Source organism: Populus trichocarpa, chromosome 16, assembly GCF_000002775.5.
Source record: "Populus trichocarpa isolate Nisqually-1 chromosome 16, P.trichocarpa_v4.1, whole genome shotgun sequence".
Taxonomy (NCBI): domain Eukaryota; kingdom Viridiplantae; phylum Streptophyta; class Magnoliopsida; order Malpighiales; family Salicaceae; genus Populus; species Populus trichocarpa.
The window spans coordinates 6,237,777-6,259,202 of record NC_037300.2 but is presented as its reverse complement, the minus strand read 5'-3'; the positions used below and the strand labels follow the sequence as shown (position 1 = coordinate 6,259,202).

Genomic DNA, 21,426 nt, shown 5'->3' with positions numbered 1-21,426 from the left:
TTATCGATTTTATTTTTTTAATATTGAGTTGGTTAGAATTAACTTCACTATGAATTATAATAGTAATCCACAATGCATTCCTTTTTTTGTTTTCACTTTCCTCTTTTTTCTTTTTTTCTTTTTATTTTTTCTGTTTTTTCCAAAATTACTTTCCTTTTTTTTCCAACTTGCCTCTACGTTTTTTTTTTCAAAATTATCTTTGTTGATTTTACTTTTTAAATATTAAGCTGGTTAAAAATTTTGCTTTGTAAGTTTTTTCCTTTAAAATACTGTGGATTGCTACGGTGTTTTCTCACATAGTTTTTTTATTTTTTAAAATTATATTTGTCAATTTTTTTTATATTGAGCTGATTGAGAATTTAGTTTTGTAATTTTTCTTTAAAACATTGTTTATTGCTACAGTGTTTCTTCGCATGGTTTTTTTTTGTTTTTTTTTCATGATTTTCTCTGAAATTATCTTTTTTAATTTTATTTTTTAATATTGAGCTGGTTAAAAATTACAGTTACAATATGTGAGGAAAACACTGTAACTTTCCTCGCAAATTATTGTGGATTGCTACAGTGTTTTTTCCCACATGGTTTTTTTCTGTTTTTTTATGTTTTTCTCTAAAATTATTTGTCAATTTTATTTTTTAAATTTTAAGTTTGTTAAGAATTGCAATTACAAGTAAATACAAGTTTTTCCTCACAAAACACTATGAATTGATACAATTTTTTCTCATATAGTTTTTTTTCAGTTTCTTTGTTGATTTTTTTTTAATATTGAGTTGGTTAGAATTTAACTTTGTAATAAAATTTAATCATGTGGGGAAAGCACTGTAACTTTGTAATAAAATTTAATCATGTGGGGAAAGCTACATTAGTTGATATCAAAAATTAATTTAACTTTTAAAAATTAAATTTAATTCCAATAATTCCAAATAACCTTTTAATATTTTTGTATACGGTGTTTTATTATAAGTCATATCATTTAAATTTTTAATATATATATATATATATATATATATATATATATTTTATTATTAGGAATTATTAGATTTTGATATCAACTAATGTAGCTTTAATATCAATTAAAACAAGAAAAAATAAATAATAAAAGGGATTTGTTGTAAGTCAAAGTTTTTAAAGATAAAGAACACCATAAAGAGATACCAAAATATTCAATTTTTATTTATTAAAATTTTATTTATAAAAAACTATTACAATTTTTTATATAGAAAAAAATTAAAAAAACCTTATTAATATCAAACAAGAAAGAAAAATTATTCTCTTTCAAATAATTAATAGAAAAATAAAATAAAAAATCTCTAAACAAAATAATTAATATAAATATTTATCTTTTCAAAAACTACATTAAAAAATATATACTTTTTCACAAAAAAAAAAAGAATAGATTTTGAGAATTTTAAACTTAAATTCTAGATTGAAGTTTTCTATAGAAGTCATTAGATACATTGAGAGTTATAATTTTCTTTCTCATATTAATAAAAAAACTTATTATAAAAATTATTCATAATTCCTAAAATTCTTTTTTAAAAGAGAGAGAAAAGATGTCAAATCCACGATTATTTAATATTATAATTTCTCTTATCTAATAAATACTGTTGACTTCGACAGCAACGAGGCGGTGGTCCGGCGATAGCCTCATTCAAGTCCAGAGACGTCTATCTACCTGCGTACCATAATAACTCACTCGAAAAACAAAACTAAATATTAAATTAAACACAAATTCCTGAAAATACCCCGACTCTCATCGTTTTATAAGTCATCATCGGAGGGACCATCCTCGTAATTTAAATGAAAATACAGACCCACTGCACAATTTCAAGTCAGGATTACCTATTTATTGACTGGACATGTCGGTTTTTCTGATTTTTTTTTCAACTTACTATTCTTTGCTTTCCTAAAAAACAAAATAAAAAAAATTATATAAATCCTCCAAAAACAAGTCTAGACTGCGAAGCCTCCAAGAATGTTATCTGTAAAAGGACATTGAACACAAGAGAAAAGAAGAAGAAGAAGAAAGATTCGAAAATTAAATAAACTTCTGCGATACAGGTAATAATTTTTAACTTCTCAAATTGGCTCCATTTTTTCTCGAGCTGTGAGATTGATTGATTCTAGGGAGACCTTTTTTTTTTTTTCCAAATTTTGAATCTGTAAGTTCATTTCAAGAATTTTTCTGTAGCTTTATTTTCTTTCTTTCTTTTTTTAACTTGATTGCCTGCTGTAGTTTTAGTTTTTAATTATATTTGATTTGTTTAATTGGAGGGAGAATCAACTTTTATGTTTCGTTTGGCTGCGGAGAAATCGATGAAATTTAGAATCTTTTTAGTTATTCAAGATTCTTTCTTTGTGACATTTGTTAACGGGGAGTTGTTTTCATGCCATTTTTATTTCTCAATAGCCAAAATCCAAATGCAAAATTGGATTTTATTCTCCTTCAAGGAATTTTTTTTTGGTTTTGTTAGTTGATGCTTTATTTACTTGGAATTTATTAAATTGAATGCAGATTCTGCATAATAAAAGAAAATTTATCATTCCATTCCTTGCAGGGAATTATGTATATTCGATTTTATCGGAATCTTGAATTGAAAAGAGAATAAAGAAGATTAGGGAGTGATCTTAAGGAGGATTTATTGGCACATTGTGATTCTTGAGGTTATCAGTGGATTTGACCAGATGAATGTTGTTGGGAAAGTAGGTAGTTTAATTTCTCAGGGTATGTACTCAGTTGTGACCCCTTTTCATCCTTTTGGCGGGGCTGTGGATGTGATTGTGGTACAACAGCAGGATGGGACATTTCGAAGTACCCCATGGTATGTTCGATTTGGTAAATTTCAGGGTGTTCTTAAGGGAGCAGAGAAGATTGTCCGCATAAATGTCAATGGTGTTGAAGCGAATTTTCACATGTATCTTGATAATTCCGGTGAAGCTTATTTCATAAAGGAGGTTCAGCCTGGTAAAGGAAGTGAGGCAAATGGGGTGATAAAGGATTCTAATAGCATGACAATGTCAAATGAAGGTGTCAGTGTTGGTTTTAGTGATGTCGGTGATAATAATGTTGTTGGAATATCTAGGCTTGAGCATAGTGTTTCCGATTCTAGGGTGATTCAGTTGCGAGAGGAAGAGAATTCATCAGGTGCAGCCCAACTTCGAAGGGCAGAATCTGATGGTGACCGGAGGTATTATGATTTTCAAGATGAGCAAGCCTCTATGGATGATTCAGTTGAGTTATCAGAGTATGCTTCTGATATATATAATGGTTTAGATGGTGAGCATCCTGCTGTTTCACAAGGTTCAGATTCAGAAGTGATCTTGGTGAGTGTGGATGGTCATGTCCTGACAGCCCCTGTATTGGAATCAGAACAGAATACCGAGAGTGTGCAATTATGCATCCCTCAGTTCCATCTGGGCCCAGGTGATGACACCGAGGAGTTTAATTTAGGTGATGATGCATGGGCTGCTGATTACATCACTAAGCTGAATGCATCCGTGTCTAATTTTTCATCTGATAATGCTTACAGTGTAAATAATGGTGGTAATGCTCGCCAACCGGAAGTTTCTGAAGGTGACAGGGAGCTTTTATGTCAAAGTCAAGAAATTCAGGACATTCCTAGGTCAGAAGGAGATCTTCTGGTGCAAAGTGATTCAGATGCATCTGTTAGGATAAATAGGGAAGAGGTTTTCAAAAGCTGCTTGGCGTTACCGGAATTGGCCAAACCGGGTGGAATTGCTGATCCTGAGGAAACAGATACTTCACCTGAGGTGCAAAAAGATTCACATGCGGAGTCTCCTTGTAGTCCTCCAGCAGTTGATCAAACTACTAATAGAGATCTTGTTGAATTCACAGATAATGGCTGTAATTCTGATTCTAGCGGCCTCCATGGATCACCTACTGTGCAGGTTGAACTCAAAGCAGCAGAGAAAAATGCTTCAAGGACAGAACATATAGGTGCTGACAGCACATGTACTTCTGTTAGAATTGGTAACAGTTCAGATGAGATGGGTGAAGAGTCTTATCACATGTCCACAGTAGGTGAAGAGTTGGATAATAGCCTGCAAGGACCTGTTCCTGAAGATGAGTCCAGTAAAAGCGAGACTGTGAAACCACAAATAGAGTGCGAAGCTTGTTCAAGCAAAGGTAAGAGTTAATTGTTGTTTTCTGAATCTTGAAGTCTGTAACTGTAGTTTGAGCTTGGTCTATGTAGAGTGTGAAGCTTCTGTTTTACCTTTTTCTTTCATCCTAACTTTTGTAGGGTTTGAGATCTCCCTCTGTGGAAAGGAACTCCATTCAGGTATGGGCTTGGAGTCTGCTGCTGAAGTGTTTGTATCACATCGCATATCTGCTGAGGAATTTAAAAACTCTGAAACATCAATTATCAGGAATGAAAATTTAATAATCAGATACAGAGAGAAGTACTTCACGTGGGAAAAGGCTGCTCCTATTGTGCTTGGAATGGCTGCATTTGGTTTGGATTTACCTGCTGAGCCCAAAGATGCGATTCCTGTGGAGCTGGATGACATACTTGAGCAAAGGGATGATGATGCTGGGATTACTTCCGCACCATCTAGCCGCAGATGGAGGCTTTGGCCTATTCCATTTAGAAGGGTTAAGACAAGCAGTAACTCATCAAGTGAAGAGTTATTTGTTGATTCTGAATCTGGAGTGCAAAACTCAAATGTTGAATCAACTTCAGCATCCTGTGGTGGTTCTGAGTCTCCTCACAAGCAGTTTTTAAGGACAAATGTTCCAACTAGTGAGCAGATAGCATCATTGAATCTGAAAGATGGTCAAAATTTGATAACATTCAGTTTCTCTACTAGGGTTCTAGGTACACAACAGGTTGGTTCATATGTAGCATATAAAATCTTACAATATAAAAATGATAGCAATTAGCAATTCATGCTACCCAATTTCAGCTGCTAAGTAACATTCAGTTGTAACAGGTTGATTGTCATATCTACTTATGGAAGTGGAATGCAAGGATAGTGATTTCAGATGTGGATGGAACAATTACCAGGTAAGGCTCCTAACATCCCAGCATGAATTACATTACTTGAATTTTGGATGCTGCAGCTTGCTGAAGCTCGAAACATCTGGGGGGGGGGGGGGGGGGGGGGTTTGAATTAGGGTTTTTGGGGAGTTGAATTAGGTGTTCTAAAACTAATCCCAACAATTCGGTTTATGTCAAACAACCACAAAAAACCCAATCACGCCACACAACAACCTTTTCTTGTTTATCCATACAATCCACACTGCAACAAGAAGTTAATACTAGTGCAAAAAAGTACAGAGATAGGGAAGAGAGATTGCACATGGATTTTATAGTAGTTTGACACTACCCACCCACTCCACTCCCCAAGAGGTAAACTTGGGCTTCTGCTATCACTCACGTCTTATTTCACGGGTTAGGCCAACGAATCCTTTTGCAGGTTCAAGATTCAAACCTTTACAACTGATTCTTTTTACACTGGGTTTAAGATCAAATCCAACCAATCTTTTTAATTTACAAAGATTGAAACCAACCGCTTTCCACAACTCAAGGACAAACCATAGGTGGTTTTTTTCCAGATATATAGACCGGAACCTAAACAAGCTCACACAAAAGCTCACAACCAAGTTATAGGACCGTTTACACTTTAACAACAAGTTTCACTATAAAAGAATGAAAACAACACTCATAAGAATAGATTACAAAGAAATTCTCAAGTCTTAGTAGGTGTAATCTAATTCTTTTTACATGAGGAAGGAGGTGCAATCAATGTGTAAGAGAATAATAAAGAGTAAGCTCAAAGTAGAAAGAATATGATTATGTAAGAATAGGAATTATAGCCCAATGATTTCAACAATCTTATAAAAGTGTAAGGAGAGGTCTATTTATAGGAAAAAGTGGCTAGTTATCTGTTTACAGTGAGAGAGAATTGGCCAAGAATTTTGAATTTTGGAAGTCTGGTAAACCACATGGTTCAAGCAAGATGATATAAAAAATATGTCATCCATGAAGTGAGGGTGGCTGCATAGTAAGAGATTTGAAATGCATATCTTGTTTGTCCTAGTTGGCAAAAAAGAGAGAAGGTTATTTCCAATTCAAATATTGGTGTAAGAACAAGGTAATTCAAATTTTGGTATACAGACAAGCTAGGTACAACTCTCACACACTTGAGCACAAGAGACAGAACAATTTCAAATCACTCAAACGATAAGGAGGTCGGTCACAATGCAAGGAATAACATTTGGTATACCACAGGTCTTAAGGAAAACTTTATTTGGCATGGTTGTTTATTTTACTGGTTGTCTTTGGAATACTGTACCATGTATGGTTGACTTGTATATGACATGCCATTTGGTTTATATGAGGCCTTTGGAATTTGTTTGTTATAGCCATTTGGTGTACCAGAGGTCTTAGGCTTTTTAGGTGTGGACACGAGATGTTTTAGTGAATTTTGGTGCCAACTCTTCTAGGTTGTCTTTTGGGTATAGGAAGTTGATTTCAAGAGTTAAATGAGTCCATAAAAAGACTTGAGCCACATTTAACAACCACCTAAGACTAATCTTGAAGCATGATATTCCATCAATGTAGTTATATGTTATGCACAACTTCAAGACGTATCAATCATCATTCTTGAGAAGTTATAAATAATAATGTACCTATAGCAACACAACCTCAAGGGAATGATCAATAGCCAATTATTAGTTTAATTCATCAAAACTATGAGCAATGGATACCCTTGGACTACCAACAACTTTATCATATCTTGGCTTGTGTACTTTATCCTAATCTTAAGTTCACCAGTCATGTGTCAACCTGTAACCATCAGCTGAGCAATTCTTGAGGGCATCATGTTTTTGAATGTATAATTAAAATTGACTGAATTGTGGAGACTTAATGCAATGAGTTTGGGCATGGTCTTTGCCAATTTTGAATGTGTTTCTCTCTGTGCTAGATCTTAATGAAATTACATTACGAATCCTTTTATCACTTTCTGAATGAAGTCTAGTCTTACTGTCTCAAGCTAACATGGCACGGTTAAGGTGACAAAACAGAAAATTTTATTTCTCATGGGAATAAAAAGCTCATCCTCCATTATTAATTTTATAATAAAGCATCCACAAGCATTCTTAGCCATGGTTTTACAGTACGAACTGATTAACTGTAAAATATTTTCCTCTATGTTTTTCAATTAATCATAGATTTGATTTTGGGGTATTAATTTGATAATTCTTGCCAGGTCTGATGTTTTGGGTCAATTCATGCCCCTGGTTGGAAAGGATTGGACACAATCTGGAGTTGCTAAACTTTTTTGTGCCATTAAGGTATTATTTTCCCTTCAATCTTGCTAACCAGTGGTTGCTAAATTTATTTGCAAAATGATTCTTCAATGCTCTGCCAATGTGTAACTATAGTAGCTGTAAGCCTCTGAAAGTGAAGAAGACTGCCTTTCCTTTTGTTCTGTATGGATTAAAGTATTTTGGCTAAATGAATTTCTAATTGTGGTATAAGAACATTGATGCTACGTGTCATCATCTAATGTCAAGAACAAAACTGGGCATCAATCTCAAACTACTATGGGTCTGCTACATGGATCAATTATTTGGGCCAAACCTTTTTAAGAGCAAAAAGGAGGCATAACATCTGCTTACCCCTTTATAACCCTCTTCCTTTAGTCGATCCTCCTTATGTTAGATTGAATTTCTTTTTTGTTTGTTTATTTTGTAGGCAGACATTCTAAATATCAATTTTTAAAGGGACATATTCCATGCATATGGCTTGCTACTTCAATCAGTAATAGTGAACAGTGAAAAGTAATTCATGCAGACAACACATACTTGCCAATTAAGCTTTAGTAATTTAATCGGAATGGTGGTTGGACTTGTTGCATGTTTTATTTCATTGAATTGCAGCTGGCATGTTTATGAACAAATAAGTTTTTTTCCAGTAAATGGACATCAAATATTGAATTCCGCATTTCCTGCAGGAGAATGGATATCAGCTATTGTTTCTGAGTGCACGTGCAATTGTTCAGGCGTATCTAACCAGAAGTTTCCTTTTCAACCTAAAGCAGGTATAAATGTTATTTGGGTTTATTGTTTCCTTGTTTACTTATTGTTTCATGGATGATATCACATCATTGGCTCCTGGTCACTGTCTTTACCCTGTTGTGCAGTCTGTCTCTTCTGTTGCTTTAGACTGGGTTTTGCAGAGATTATAGTTATGATGCTGCTCTATTGCATTTTATTCTGCTTGCAGGATGGAAAAACCCTACCAAATGGACCTGTTGTTATTTCACCTGATGGATTGTTTCCCTCATTGTACCGGGAAGGTAAGGTCTTTTTAAAAATTATCCGTTCTATGGAATTGCTTGGTCTTCAAATTAATTTCTTGATACAGGCACTGATGATTCCAGCTTCATAAAGAGGAAATCATGGAATTTACTAAGGCTAAATGTTGAAATATGTATATGTTTGTGCGGTGTACTTAAATGGGTTTTAAAGTGCACGAATCCACTACAAATGGACATCAAGGACAACTGCATATCTTGTTTTTCCAAAGTGAAAGAGAAGAATAGCTAAGATAAAAGAAAAGTAAAAATAAAATGAATTTTTCCATTTTTGCGACTAATAAAGTATCTGCACTTTCAGATGTGGCTATACTGTACATTTTAGTTATGTTACTTCTAGAATATGCATCTTATGAACCTTGCCCCGGTGAGCCTCCAGCATTTGAGAGCATGCAGCAGTTGGTCCATTCACAATTGCATCATTGACCCTCTGGTGGAAAATTCTTATTTCTTTGTGATTTTAATTTGTATGCTGCCAGCTTGACTTAGTCTGCATCTCCTATGTACTTGATATTCCACATCTTTTTTCCCATTTAAATGATACTCTGACTCCTCTCTGAAATTTGTTCTTGCATTGCATGGTTATCAGTCATAAGAAGAGCTCCTCATGAGTTCAAGATTGCGTGCTTAGAGGTAATCCTAAAGGGAAAAACCACCATGGACATAGAATCACTTTTAGTAAGCATTTGCATTTCATCCCAAACTTACAGTATGCCCTGAATTTGATGTTCTGTAGGACATTAAAAGACTCTTTCCTTCTGATTACAACCCGTTCTATGCGGGATTCGGAAATAGAGACACCGATGAGCTTAGTTACAGGAAAATTGGGATTCCGAAGGGCAAAATATTTATTATAAACCCAAAGGTTTGGATTTTTATTACTGACATTCCTTTTTGGTGGTCTTCCATCTGGGATTTACTTCTTTTTCTTTTTGATTGCTAATAAGTTCTCATAAACTGACAGGGTGAGGTGGCCATTAGTCATCGCATCGATGTGAAGTCCTACACATCATTACACACGCTGGTCAATGATATGTTCCCCCCTACATCGTCAGCTGAGCAGGTAAGCATACTCAAGTGAACTTAAGAACACATTGTGCTGTTTGAAAAGGGTGAAATAAAAGAAATAAAAAAGTGTCAAGACAGGAGGATACAGGTTGAGTGTTTGTTTAAATGCCCAAAATACTGTTTTACTCCACAAAAATCTTGAATGACCTCGACTCATATATCTGCAGGAAGATTATAACTCATGGAATTTTTGGAAGGTGCCATTGCCCGAGATTGAGTTCTAGTCTATGCCTTACAGAGAGATGGTTCCCTCGGCACTAACAGGATGAAAAGTGGATTGAAATGTCCACAAAAGTACAGATACGATCAGCACTCTTCCATTTGTTCCAATTTTCTTAGCCAGAAGTGATGCCGTGTTAACCCTTTGCATTTCGCAGCACTGGTGTATGATTCGTAAGCAATTCATCTTGTATTGGAAGTCAAGAGGTGCTCGAAAAAAGCCCCTTATTAATAAAAAAAAGCTTCTGAAATTTTGATGATAGTGTTTTTCCATGGTCGCTTTTTGAGTTGCAATCGGAAATGGCTCTTGCATTATCTGTGGTCTGCTCTTTGCACATTCCATGTTTAGGAGGGAGGCTCATGAGATGTCCTTAGGGCAGGAGAAGGGATTGGGTTTCGTTGAATTGAGTTATCACGGAGTAAAAGTGTTTTTTTTTAATTATTATTTTTTTTCAATAAATTATTTGTTTTTAGTATTTTTAAATTGTTTTGATTTGTTGAAATAAAAAATAAATTTTAAAAAATAAAAAATATTATTTTAATATATTTTTAAATAAAAATATATTTTAGAAACAAGTATTAATTAAGCTGCATGTTCATTTTTTCCGGCCGACCGCGGATATCAATTCCATCTATTTATTTGAAAAGAAAGGGTACTTGGTGGTAAAATTCTCTCTTTATCTTTTCATGCTAGATATTTTAATAAATCAGGTCGAAACAAAAGAGATTCTTATGGGAATAACTAGCACGAACAAGTCAAATCGTATCCCATAAAGAGACTAATTATTGACCAAGAATATATGGAGGGTGTGCTTTTATTAAAGTCATTGTAGTAATAAATTGCTTGTTCATGCAAAAGAAGAAGAAAAGCTACCAACTTATTTTCAAATACACCCGTATTCAATTTAGCATGTTTTAGACGTTAATTGGAATTATAGTATTTCATGAATTTTTTTTTATATATTTTTGGATTGTTTTGATGTGCTTGTTAGAGAATAATATAAATCATATCCTGGGATTTCGCCTAACAGCTAAAGCTTTTGGGTTGAATTGGTTCTTTGTCGTGGTATCAGAGTCTTAATGACCAAGTGGTCACGAATTCGAATCTCACCATCAACTTCACCTAACAGCTTAAGTTTTTGAGTTAAATTGATTCTTTGACGGTATTGACATCAAGAATTATTATTTTAATATATTTTCAAGTAAAAAACACTAAAATAAATAAACACTATTATAGTCTAAATACTCTTTTACTCTCGTAAACATATCTCATAACACATTATATATTCTTCATGAGGAGAGATTTCTTTATCATATCAATAAGAAGTTTAATTTTTTTTTAATCACAATAAAAAAAAAAGTCTACCATCGTGTCTTAATCATTTAATTAAAGATTATCACGTGTGCTCGTACTCCGTCACAGTCACAGCACATGAGGGACGAGAAAGGTGCGGCCAAGCAGCCACCAATAAGCGGAGCCATAACTTTGCACAGCTACATGCATTCTTCAGGAATATAAAAATAAATAAATAAATAAATAAATAAATAGTTTTTCATTAACAGAAATAGAAAATGAAAGTCAAAGTCTGTGGGAAAGGACAATATAGTAAATTAAAACCAAGCAAACCGAAAGGAGAGGCAAAAGACTCGAACCAAAGACGCGCAAAACTCCCTTGACTCCTTCCCTTCTCCTTCATTTTCCTTGCTGCTAACCCCAAATTACAAATCCAATTGTAATAACACTATCATCATCACCAATCCGAACGCAGCAAAAACACCATCACGTTGTAAATAGTAATGTCGTGGATAAGAACCGCCGTTAACAGAGCGGTAGAAGTCGGTGGAAAGACTAACATTACACGCACCGTCCGTAGTTATGCAGACTCCGTCGTCCTTCACGCCGGTAATGCCGTTTCTGAAGGAGCCAAAATAATCCAAGACCGCATTGTAATATATAATTATTCATGTTTGTTTAATTTTTTTTTAATTGGATGTGTATTAATTAATATTTGATTTTGGATGGTGTAGGGGGCGTCATCAAGGAGTTTGCAGAGTTTGAGGCTAACAGCAAAAAGATTAGAGGATGTATCTGTGTCATGTAGAGGTGAAGAGAGAGTGCAGTTATTGAGAAGATGGCTTGTTGCTCTTAAAGAAACTGATAGAGAAAGAATGTTTTCTTCATCTCCTACTTATGAACATCATGCTGATGACTCCTTCAAGGATTCTCCTAAAAAACCTACCATTGTGAGCATCTTCCTATATAGTTAGCATTCATCTCATTTCTTTTGAAATTTAAAATTTAATTGTTGCATGGAGAAATCCTGTCTGTCCATTGGCATGCTGTGAATGTATAAAACTTGTGTCCATAGAAGTTTGATGGTTATTTTTATTTTTACTTTTACTTTTTTCCCAAAATATTTAGTATTTATTTTTTCTATTGAAGTTGTGATTGGTTTCTTATTTTCAAGATTGTTACATAACTTTGCACAGGTTTATTATGTGGATCCTGATCTTGGGACGATGGATTTTCGAGAGGTTTTTCTTTATAGTCAAGCTCTTGAAGGGATTACATTGTCCATGGTAAGCACTCGGTTTGTTTGTTCGTAATCCTATTGTTGTTTCTGCTGTATAAACATGACATATAGTTGTTGGTTGGCACAAAAGGTGATCAGGGTATATTGTGCTATTAATTTGCTATGTAAAAGGACAAATTTAATGCCTTTGGAACTTGTCAATCTTTTGCTTTAAATCTTAGTGTCATTTTGGTTTACATTTATTAAGCCGGGCTTTGTATTTGCTGATCCATTGAGTTTAACCGCAGGTTAACTGTTTTGTATGACTCAGATTCTTGAAGCGCCGAATGAGGAAGAAGTTTCATTGCTTTTGGAGATATTTGGGTGATTCCTCCCACTCTCGTAATTTTCTATTTATGTCTTGTTTAAGTAGTTGCTTGAAATTTCATTTTGTTAATGTGGAGAAAAGCTGAATGCAGCTAGCTTAGGGCTATGGCTTGTTGAGTCAGTCAAGTTGTCACAATGAAGAGAAAATGCGCTTTAAATGCCCTTTCATTTTCAGTGTTATGCATAGAACTTCATGTAAACATCCTTTTGGTTTGGTTTATATACAGGCTGTGTCTTGCAGGAGGGAAGGAAGTACACAAGGCAGTGATGAGCAGCATACAAGATTTGGCAACAGCATTCACCACCTATGAGGATGAAGTACTGGTATAAGTCCATATACACACAAGACTTTATTATACTCTTGTAAATGTTCGTTTGTTTTATGTTAAGAGTTGCATACTCATTTCATCATTATCTTGAATTGGGTTCATGAAGGACTTTTTTATCAAGTTCCGCGCCACAATCATGAAAATATGGAAAATTTGCTGATAAGTAATAAATAGAGCACGTATGTTTTACATCCCATTGCTCCCATTGTTACAAGTTAACGGATGTATTGTTTGCTTCTTCTATCTTTTTCCTTGCAAGTATCTGCTCCATTGATTATAATGACGGGTTTAAATTGTATCCATCAATATGAAGTTCCTTTGGTTCACTTTTTAATCATCTAAAGTTGGCTTCATTCAAGGGAGATCAGTATTTTAGGCATTACCTTGGTAAGGGAGGATGTTTAGTTTGAAACTCAATTCCTCTGTCTCTCCAGCATTATTTTCGGAGAGAGGATACAGAGTGACAGACAGCTAAACTTTCTAAGAAAGTGAGCTTCCTTGCGTAGGCTTAATCCCGCCTGGTGGCTTTGTCGATGATTTATTTTAACTTTCTTCTCATAATTTTGAAAGTTTTAGAGATCTTTAACTACTTATTCTACCTTTTTTTTTGGTCTATGTATTCTTTACAACTTATCATCCTTTTGTAGCAAGGTTGTTCCTTTTACTTTAATTCTCGGGTTTTACTCATCAGGAAATAGCAGCTTATTCCTTGGATTTCTTTTCTGAAGTGATTATGATAAGGGTACAATTATCTCCTGTTTAATTCTGCAGACACCCTCATCGTTTTTTATTTGTTAGTATAAGATGATCCAGCATAACCTTTGGCTTTTCTATATAATATATGCTTGGATAAAGTTAGGGATACCTTTTGTTCTATAAAGAAGTTCAATTAATAGGTTGCAGATTTCCAAGTGAAATTTTATGATCAACATGACTCCCTCCCCCTTTTCTCTCTGTCTAGGTAAAGCGAGAGGAGTTGCTCCAATATGCTCAAAGTGCAATTTCAGGGCTGAAAATAAATGCTGATATTGCAAGGTAATTCAGGATGTTGTATCTTAGATTTGAATGTGAATCTTCAAAAATAAAAACTTTCTAGATTCGTTCATTGTCTATTGCAGAAGCTGATATTGTGAATTGGGTTGGGTGTCATACCCTTGGCTTCCTCGCCCTTCCACACACACCTTTATTCACATGTTAGGCAGAAAGTGATTATGAATAATGTCTCATCTTTCAGACAGTTATGATCGAAACCTGCTATCTCAACTTTGGAAAGATCCCAACTCTCCTCTTCCCCACTCTTCTTACCCTTCAGATTTATGCATCCATCCATATTTAATTTCTTATATGTTTACTAATATACTTTGGAGTTGGCAAAGCACAAAGAAATATCGGCGGTGCTCTTCTTTTTTTTTTGTTGGTATTGTTAGCACCGAGCATAAGTTTACTGTGCTTTTTAAGTTTTATTTTGTTGATTTAATTATTTTTTTCAAATTTATTGTAAGAGAAGTTTTGAATGAGTCATTTGCATTGTGGATTAAAATTTCCTCTTTTTATTTATTTATTATTATCCTTATTAAAACTCACAAATCATTTGCATCGTGGAGCTTGAAATCTGTTCATCTGTCTTCACTTATGAAATTTGAGGCTATAAACAATCATTACTTTCGAGTAGACTCAGCTTCAACTAGGAAAGCGAACTTTTGAAGTAACTTTTTTGACTTGATAACATTTTTGACCAAGTTTGAACTTATATGTCCTATTTCCAAGAAAGAGTTGTATGTTAATGTGGATCACTGTTCATTTATCCGTGTGCTTGGTCTTTCATTTTCTGATCAGTATTCATTTAAAGTTATTTTCTATATACAATATCTATACAAATATATGGGCATAGAGTATGGGTCCCTGGTCATTTTTCTGCATGTTTAATCTGTTGGAAGTTAAGCTTCATTTACAAATCATAATTGCATTGGTTCCTTGCATTGATTTCATTTAGAAATGATTTTTTTATTAATGTTTTATATTATGTTCTCTGCACTCAGAATAGATGCTGAAGCCCACAACATAATGGAGAAACTTGAGAAATCAAAGGCACTCAATCAGCTTTCCAATGAAGCGAGTGGAAACTCTTCTGAAGAAACAACTGCTTTGACAATGGAGGTAGGCTGATCCTACATTCACAATTTTCCATGTACAAACAGATTCCGCATGTCATTTGTTGTACACTAGTCTGATACAAGTAGTTGTGTGAAGAAAGCTTAAAGATTTTTGTAATTTTAAGGTTCTGGGTTTTCACTAAAAAACGTAACTGTAACTTCAGGACTGACTTTAATTGATTTTTTTTCTTCTCCAAAATCTTTTCATGCTTTCTTATCCCAAGTTTAGATCTTCACAAACGTGCAAGATTCTAAAAGAGTGGGTATCTTAATGCTTATTACATCTTCAGACAGTTTCTGAATTTGATTTTAGAATTTACGTCCTTGATCACAGAAACTGACGTTCAATTTTTGCTCAGGCTGTAGAAGAAAAACTTGGACAAATTCAACTATGTTCCACATTGGAGGCACTATTACTAAAGAAGAAATCTTTGAGAAATGGGGATTCTCCAGAAATGCATGTGGAGAAGGTATGGATTCTTAGTGATAGATCTAACCTGACTGGGCCTTTTATTTCCTTTCAGAATAACATTTAGTTTTCAGAGAGGTTTTTCTAGGAACAAACTGTCAAATGGTTCCTGGTATGCACCAGAGACTGAACCAAGCTGTTCTTTAAGTGCTTTTATGGAGGCATATTCTGCAAACAGATCTCATAACTTCTAATGCTTGCTAGCAATAATTTTAGGTGCTTATCCCCAAGATATCTTTCATTAGAGGAGTTGAAAGTACAGCCATTGATAGAGAGCAAAGAGTTCGCATTGGTTGTTGAGTGTTTGGCCCTTCTCTTACCCCTAGAGTAAAAAAAAAATAGGAGTTGAAAGTACTTACACCTACGCATCTGAAGGACACAAGAAATGCTTGAGGACACTATTTTCTAGGCTAAGCAATGTTCCTTGGTAACCTCTTACCAAGTGATAATTCAGCATGTTTCATTCATTTAAGTTGCTTCTGCATGGTCTTCTGTTACTTAATAGCTGCTGCAGTGTTAGAACTTACTGCTACCTTTCTGCAACCTGTGAAGTTTGAAGCTGAAATCATAGCTTTACAAACCTGTCTGTCTAAACACCCAGAGGCAAGCCTATTATATGTCGAGCATGTTTGGCATAGATGAGGCAGGAATGTCATGCAAATCCTAACTGAGATTTTTATTTCTTACCTAGTGTTAATATTCTGTTACTGTTGATAGTTTTAGGACCAATCTAATATCTCAAATGGCCTATTATGCATATGAATAATCTTAACTATAGAAAAATTTACTAGAAACAGAAGATAGCGAATCAGAAATGTTACCTAATCCCTCGTGGCACTTCCTCTGGTCATGGAACTTTCACTGGATTTCATATTGTTTCTTGAAGCAGTTTTTTCAACACAAATCAACAAGGTGAAAAATACCACAATTTTCCAAAAATCCTTTAGACAAACACAATTTCTATTGGTAATTGTAATGATATTAAAGGATGAGTTTAAACATTTTTATTTCATCCTCAATGCCTATTGTTTCTCAAAGAGATTGTAAAATGCTTTGTTTTGAAAGAATTTTAAATCACATTAGCAGTCTCGTCTATTTTTAGTTTATGAATAGAAGAGATAATACAAATTGGCACAGTTCAATTCTATTTTTATTTTCTGGGTTTTGTTTCAGTTTATTTCTAGCCTGTCAACTCCTGCTGCTGTATTCTTAATAATCCACTATACACTTATTTTGCAGGTTGATAAATTGAAAATTTTATCAGAATCTCTTCTTAACTCGACCTCAAAAGCTGAAAAGCGCATTTTAGAACAAAGGTTCATTTAGCATCTCAGAATTTTTTTTTAGTATGTTCATGCATGTGCTTGTGCATGTGTCGGCAAATGGGATATAATCTATGTTTCTGCATTTTGTGTATTTGCATCCACTTTTACTGCTTCTTTTGTGGGGAGGGGGAGGATGGACAAGAAATGTCACTCTGCAAAGTTGGGTGCATTGGGTTCTAAATTTATAGAAAGTGTTCCCCACAACTGTGACCGTGAGTGGAAGTTTGCTTATTGCTGAAAAAATGAATTCTTCATGGATTTTAACATGCTGTTAAGTCAATATGCAATGTATAAGTAGAGTGCTGTCCTGTATTGCATTTTCATCATGTTTATTTTCCTATAGTTTTCTTTTTAATGGTTAGTGATGGAACATTAGAATGATTTATTTTTCGGGGTATTGGTCAGTGCATTACTAATATGCTTATTGACAATTGAAAGGAACATGGATAGTTTGAAAATATATAATAATTGGCTTTTCTCTGATGCTTTGGTTCTAACCTTCCCGGAATTTCCTATTGCTATTGTTTATTACTTTTTATTAATGCCAGTCTTTCATTTTTTCATTTTTTATTTCTTTCTCAATGTTTATGCAGGACACAGAAAGAAGACGCACTCAACTTTCGTGTGGCTAAAGGTGATGAGATTAGTCAGCTTGAGAAGGTACCTTTCCTCCAAGGAAATAATGTCACTTTTTATTAAAATGAAGAAAATTGATTGAAAATTTTTAAAACTTTTCAACTTAAGTAGCTGTCATCCTAGAGAAAAAAAAATTAGATTACTATTACGCATCATGGCACTGGAATTTGAAACATGAATCCTTGCCTCCGTTTTGTTCAGGACTATGCAGGAGTGATTCTAGATCCGTTCTTTTACTTCTTTGGCTCTCACTGTTTATGGTTTCCCTTGTCCCCTCAATCCAATTAGTCTTCATCTTAGATGTAACGATTCCTCTATTTACCTCCATGGTTGCCTTCTCCAATTCCTCCACTTTTCTATGGAATCCTTCATTCTTTATTTTGATATGGATCTTATTAGTTTCAACAGAGCTAGACTGATTTTTTGGGCATCCTTCACTGTCCAACACTTACTACCATGAGCTTAAGCAGCCTAATTTCAATTTTTAAAAGTTTAATTTCAGAAGGACTTTATGATTGTATAGCACTCACAGTTGTGCATCTCCATTTCAAAAATCCTGCTTCAGTTTTAAGAGTTCTATTCTTAGCAAGAAAATATAGTAAAACAAGATATCCAATTATTCCATATCTGAGAAAAGTTCGGATATACAATATTCTGATTTTCTTTTTTCCTTTTCTTTTCATATTGTTGAGGAATTTTATGATCTCCCATGAAGTTTTGCATGACCTATGTCTTGGGACAAAGTTTGTCATTGTTTGATTTATTTTGTTGCCAGGAATATTATTAAACATGTCACATTGCATTTTTCTAGGAATTGTCAGTGGAGATTAGAGAAATGGAAAAGCAAAAAGATGAACTTGAAGCTGAATTAAAGAAGGTATCCTTCATCTGAATATTTTTGCTAGTCTATTAATAAAAATGTCATGCAGTTCTGGATGATATCATCATTCTTGGAATTATTCAGTGGAGTCTCATTTATTCCCTTTGTTGCAGTTTACCTTTCATATTCATGATTATCTGATGTGCTTTCTTCAGCATGGATACGTAACTTGTATTCTTGCTTATGTGTGTTTAAACTGTGGAGTTGAATTGGTAATGTCAATGGGAGAATTGGTTCACTCTGTGACGTCAACTCTGTAGGATCTCTATCCTATTTTTTCTGGGATTCTAACCATTTCTGGCATTTATTGTAGGTCAATACCTCCTTGAATTCAGCACGGGCACGTATTCACAATGCCAGGGAAGAGAGAGAGAAATTTGATGAAGCCAGCAATCAGATTCTGATGCACCTGAAAGCCAAGGTATTGCTGATCTTCCCTTGTCAGAAGAACCATATTTTGTACATGATAGAACTTTTAAACTACTTGAATTTCCCAGAAGAAAATTACAGAGCCAATGAGGAATCTTCTTATTATATCATATTGAGCATGTTTTGTAATCGTAGGAAGATGAGCTAGCAAAGTCGATTACATCCTGTCGGGCAGAGGCAGATGTTGTTAATTCTTGGATTAATTTTCTAGATGCTACCTGGGTTCTCCAGACTACAGACACAGAGCTGAAGGAGAATCAGGTCAAGTATGTATAAATTCTCTCTACTGATTTGCTATTGAGATTGATACTTATGCTTTTGTAGGATAGACGCACTCCAAAACAAAATGATCTGATTAATTTTTCCTAATTTTTTCCCATACGACTAAAGTTCCCATACTGTTGTGTCAAATCTTTGTCATTTGTTTCTTGTTGATTATTTTCTGCACATGCATGTTCAAGTGGCGACTTGGAGAGATATGGTGATCATTTTGTGAATTTGAGTGTTCATCTCCTCTCTGCTTACAAGGTATTGTTAATGTATTCATTGCTCCTGTATGACTTCTTCAACTATAGTTTTATAATTTCCATTAAATCTATTTAGCTGTGAAATTGGTTTTAAACATTGTTGTTGACATGCAAAAATTGAACCACTCATCAGGAACAGTTGGGGCCTTCAGTCATCCGTATGAAAGGGCTCGTGGCAGACTTGCATTCTTGTCAAGGGTATTATGCTATGATGATTCTTTGGAATTTTTATCACTTAGTTCAGAGAAGTCTCAAACTGTTATTCTGCAGCAGGTCAGAAATAGCACCTATCATAAAGGATGAAGGGTCAAAAGCAATAAACCATAGAAAAAATCTTGAAGAGGGATTTCTGGAGCTTGAAGCAAAGGTATGGATGTTTTATTGGGTTTGCTTTGATAATATCTGACAAACTCCTTCTATGTTTCAATATCAAATGCTCAGTTTTATTTCCCTATTTTCTAGTTCATATAAATACTGTTTTCCCACATTTATTGTCCTCAAAATCCTCTCTCCATTCTAGCATTTCTTCTTGTTAGATCGATCTCCTTCCCTGCGTTGTTCCCGATCTACTGAAGTTTCATCTAATTAAAGCCATGTCATTCTTTGTCCTGCCAGATTTTAACCATCACAAATGCAGTGGATGCGATGAAAAAGCAGTTTTATACCAACTATGAAGGCGTATACAGGTGCAGTAACCTTTCTCTTTACACATGCTCTATCATTCGATGCATTGATCAACCACTTAAAATGGGAAATGGTACGTACACTTCAGGAAAAACGACGACAGGGTCAAAGAGCTATTTAGTGCTGTGGAAAAAATTAAAGAGGAAATTAAATCCATCCAGAGACCAGTCCTGGAAGTTGAGAATCAACAATCACACTCACAGTCCAGTAATAGCCCCCGTGTAGATCCATCCTCTTCTTCCAAACAGACATTTGAGGCTCCAGGAAAGAAAGAAGCAAATGAAAGCGGATCACCCCCTGTTAACAGAGGAAATGTAGTCACACAGGCAGACCTGGAAAAGTTAGGATCCGATCTCGGGAAGGACGAGGAAGGATACGCAACAGAGGATATTGGTGAGTGGGAATTCGATGAGCTTGAAAAGGAAGTAAATCCCAAGCAGCTGACCAGCAAGGAATAGACCGAGGTTACTTTCAAGTGGATTTCGTCAGTATCATAATTTTATAACAAGGTGTCATTTGATATACTTCGGATAATGAAATCTTGTTTTTCCCTTTTAATAGGAAGTGAGTGCTATATGACTTCTGAATGTCTAACGACACTCTCTACTGATTCGAGTTAATTGAGAGTAGGCACTGAAATATCACACTGGAAGAATGTAAATCCTCCCCCTTGATGCCGAAATGTAGATAGTAGACCCTAAACAAATGTAATCATGACAGTGAAATATCCGTACGATTCTTTCCTTCTTTTTACAGTGGAGGTCTATCTGCTATGGCTATGTATTATTTAGCGACCCTGTTAAAGAAAAACATCAGTTCTTGATTGAAAAAGATGTTGGGAAAATTGGGTCCTTGGAAGTTGCAACTTCCTGTTCCTGCTGATATACGGGGAGACGCAAGGGTCCTCAAAAAGAGGCGGATGGCCAGCCATTGCAGCCTAGTCCGGCGAGTAATGGGGCTGTTGATGTTGGCTGGACGTGGACCTTGAGATTCACTGCACTTTTTTCACGGTACAATCATTGGCAGGAGGAACGCCTGAATCATGATGGATTGAAATTTTAACGGTACAATAAGAGGGTCTGTTGCCCAAAAGAGGAGGAGTTGAGCGGCACCTGAAAATCCACTTGGGAAGGCAGTGTCCAAAAGTGACATGCCACTGGGCTTTATCTTTGATTTCCAGCTAACCAATCATGACATTTGCACCTCACAGCTTAGTCTCATCACTGTGAAAGAGCCACGTTCAGAAAAGGTGAGCGAACATGTGCCCAGGACATAAACACAACTTTGAATGTGGAGGTCAGAGGAGCATCACGTGATTGAGGAAATATAGTATCTGAAAGGTTTAATTAAAAAGTGATCGAGGAAAAGCTTGGATATAACTTAAAAAATAAAAGAAAAAAAGAGGGTTGACATGGAAGTCTGCTGCTATATTTTAGAATTAAAGGAGAGAGTTGCTTTTCTCGT

General features: G+C 34.9%; 2 protein-coding genes across 7 annotated transcripts; both read left to right on the top strand.

Annotated features, from left to right (window-relative positions):
* The first annotated feature begins 1,834 nt into the window (after window positions 1-1,834).
* On the top strand, window positions 1,835-9,892 carry LOC7467588 (phosphatidate phosphatase PAH1). Of its 4 annotated transcripts, XM_052448007.1 has the most exons (12): window positions 1,858-2,058; window positions 2,513-4,009; window positions 4,040-4,144; window positions 4,260-4,846; window positions 4,951-5,024; window positions 7,234-7,318; window positions 7,981-8,067; window positions 8,253-8,325; window positions 8,933-8,976; window positions 9,080-9,208; window positions 9,308-9,406; window positions 9,579-9,892. In XM_052448007.1, the coding sequence occupies exons 2-12, from the start codon at window positions 2,683-2,685 to the stop codon at window positions 9,633-9,635; spliced, it is 2,667 nt and encodes an 888-aa protein (XP_052303967.1). In that variant the 5' UTR covers window positions 1,858-2,058; window positions 2,513-2,682; the 3' UTR covers window positions 9,636-9,892. The 4 variants fall into 4 exon arrangements, 3 of the variants coding, with proteins under 3 accessions (XP_052303967.1, XP_024443564.1, XP_002323437.2); XM_024587796.2 differs by having other exon boundaries at window positions 1,860-2,058; window positions 2,513-4,144; XM_002323401.4 differs by having other exon boundaries at window positions 1,861-2,058; window positions 2,556-4,144.
* A 1,366-nt stretch (window positions 9,893-11,258) lies between these two features.
* Window positions 11,259-20,715, top strand: LOC7467586 (uncharacterized). Of its 3 annotated transcripts, XM_024587413.2 has the most exons (19): window positions 11,259-11,577; window positions 11,659-11,874; window positions 12,121-12,210; window positions 12,475-12,527; window positions 12,758-12,854; window positions 13,821-13,894; window positions 14,899-15,016; window positions 15,372-15,482; window positions 16,721-16,797; window positions 17,400-17,466; window positions 18,254-18,319; window positions 18,636-18,743; window positions 18,887-19,017; window positions 19,213-19,279; window positions 19,412-19,476; window positions 19,549-19,645; window positions 19,894-19,964; window positions 20,051-20,426; window positions 20,524-20,715. In XM_024587413.2, exons 1-18 carry the CDS (start codon window positions 11,428-11,430, stop codon window positions 20,418-20,420), a joined length of 2,028 nt encoding a protein of 675 aa, XP_024443181.1. In that variant the 5' UTR covers window positions 11,259-11,427; the 3' UTR covers window positions 20,421-20,426; window positions 20,524-20,715. The 3 variants fall into 3 exon arrangements, with proteins under 3 accessions (XP_024443181.1, XP_024443182.1, XP_002323435.1); XM_024587414.2 differs by having other exon boundaries at window positions 19,552-19,645; window positions 20,051-20,715; XM_002323399.3 differs by having other exon boundaries at window positions 20,051-20,715.
* The last annotated feature ends 711 nt before the right edge of the window (window positions 20,716-21,426 follow it).

Bases quoted from the DNA above. Each gene is read 5' to 3' on its own strand.
- LOC7467588 (XM_024587796.2), top strand. From the start codon at position 2,683: ATGAATGTTGTTGGGAAAGTAGGTAGTTTAATTTCTCAGGGTATGTAC. The intron at 5,025-7,233 runs GTAAGGCTCCTA...AATTCTTGCCAG, and splicing joins GTGGATGGAACAATTACCAG to GTCTGATGTTTTGGGTCAAT. The intron at 9,209-9,307 runs GTTTGGATTTTT...ATAAACTGACAG, and splicing joins TATTTATTATAAACCCAAAG to GGTGAGGTGGCCATTAGTCA.
- LOC7467586 (XM_024587413.2), top strand. From the start codon at position 11,428: ATGTCGTGGATAAGAACCGCCGTTAACAGAGCGGTAGAAGTCGGTGGA. The intron at 12,855-13,820 runs GTATAAGTCCAT...CTCTCTGTCTAG, and splicing joins CCTATGAGGATGAAGTACTG to GTAAAGCGAGAGGAGTTGCT. The intron at 16,798-17,399 runs GTTCATTTAGCA...ATGTTTATGCAG, and splicing joins AAGCGCATTTTAGAACAAAG to GACACAGAAAGAAGACGCAC.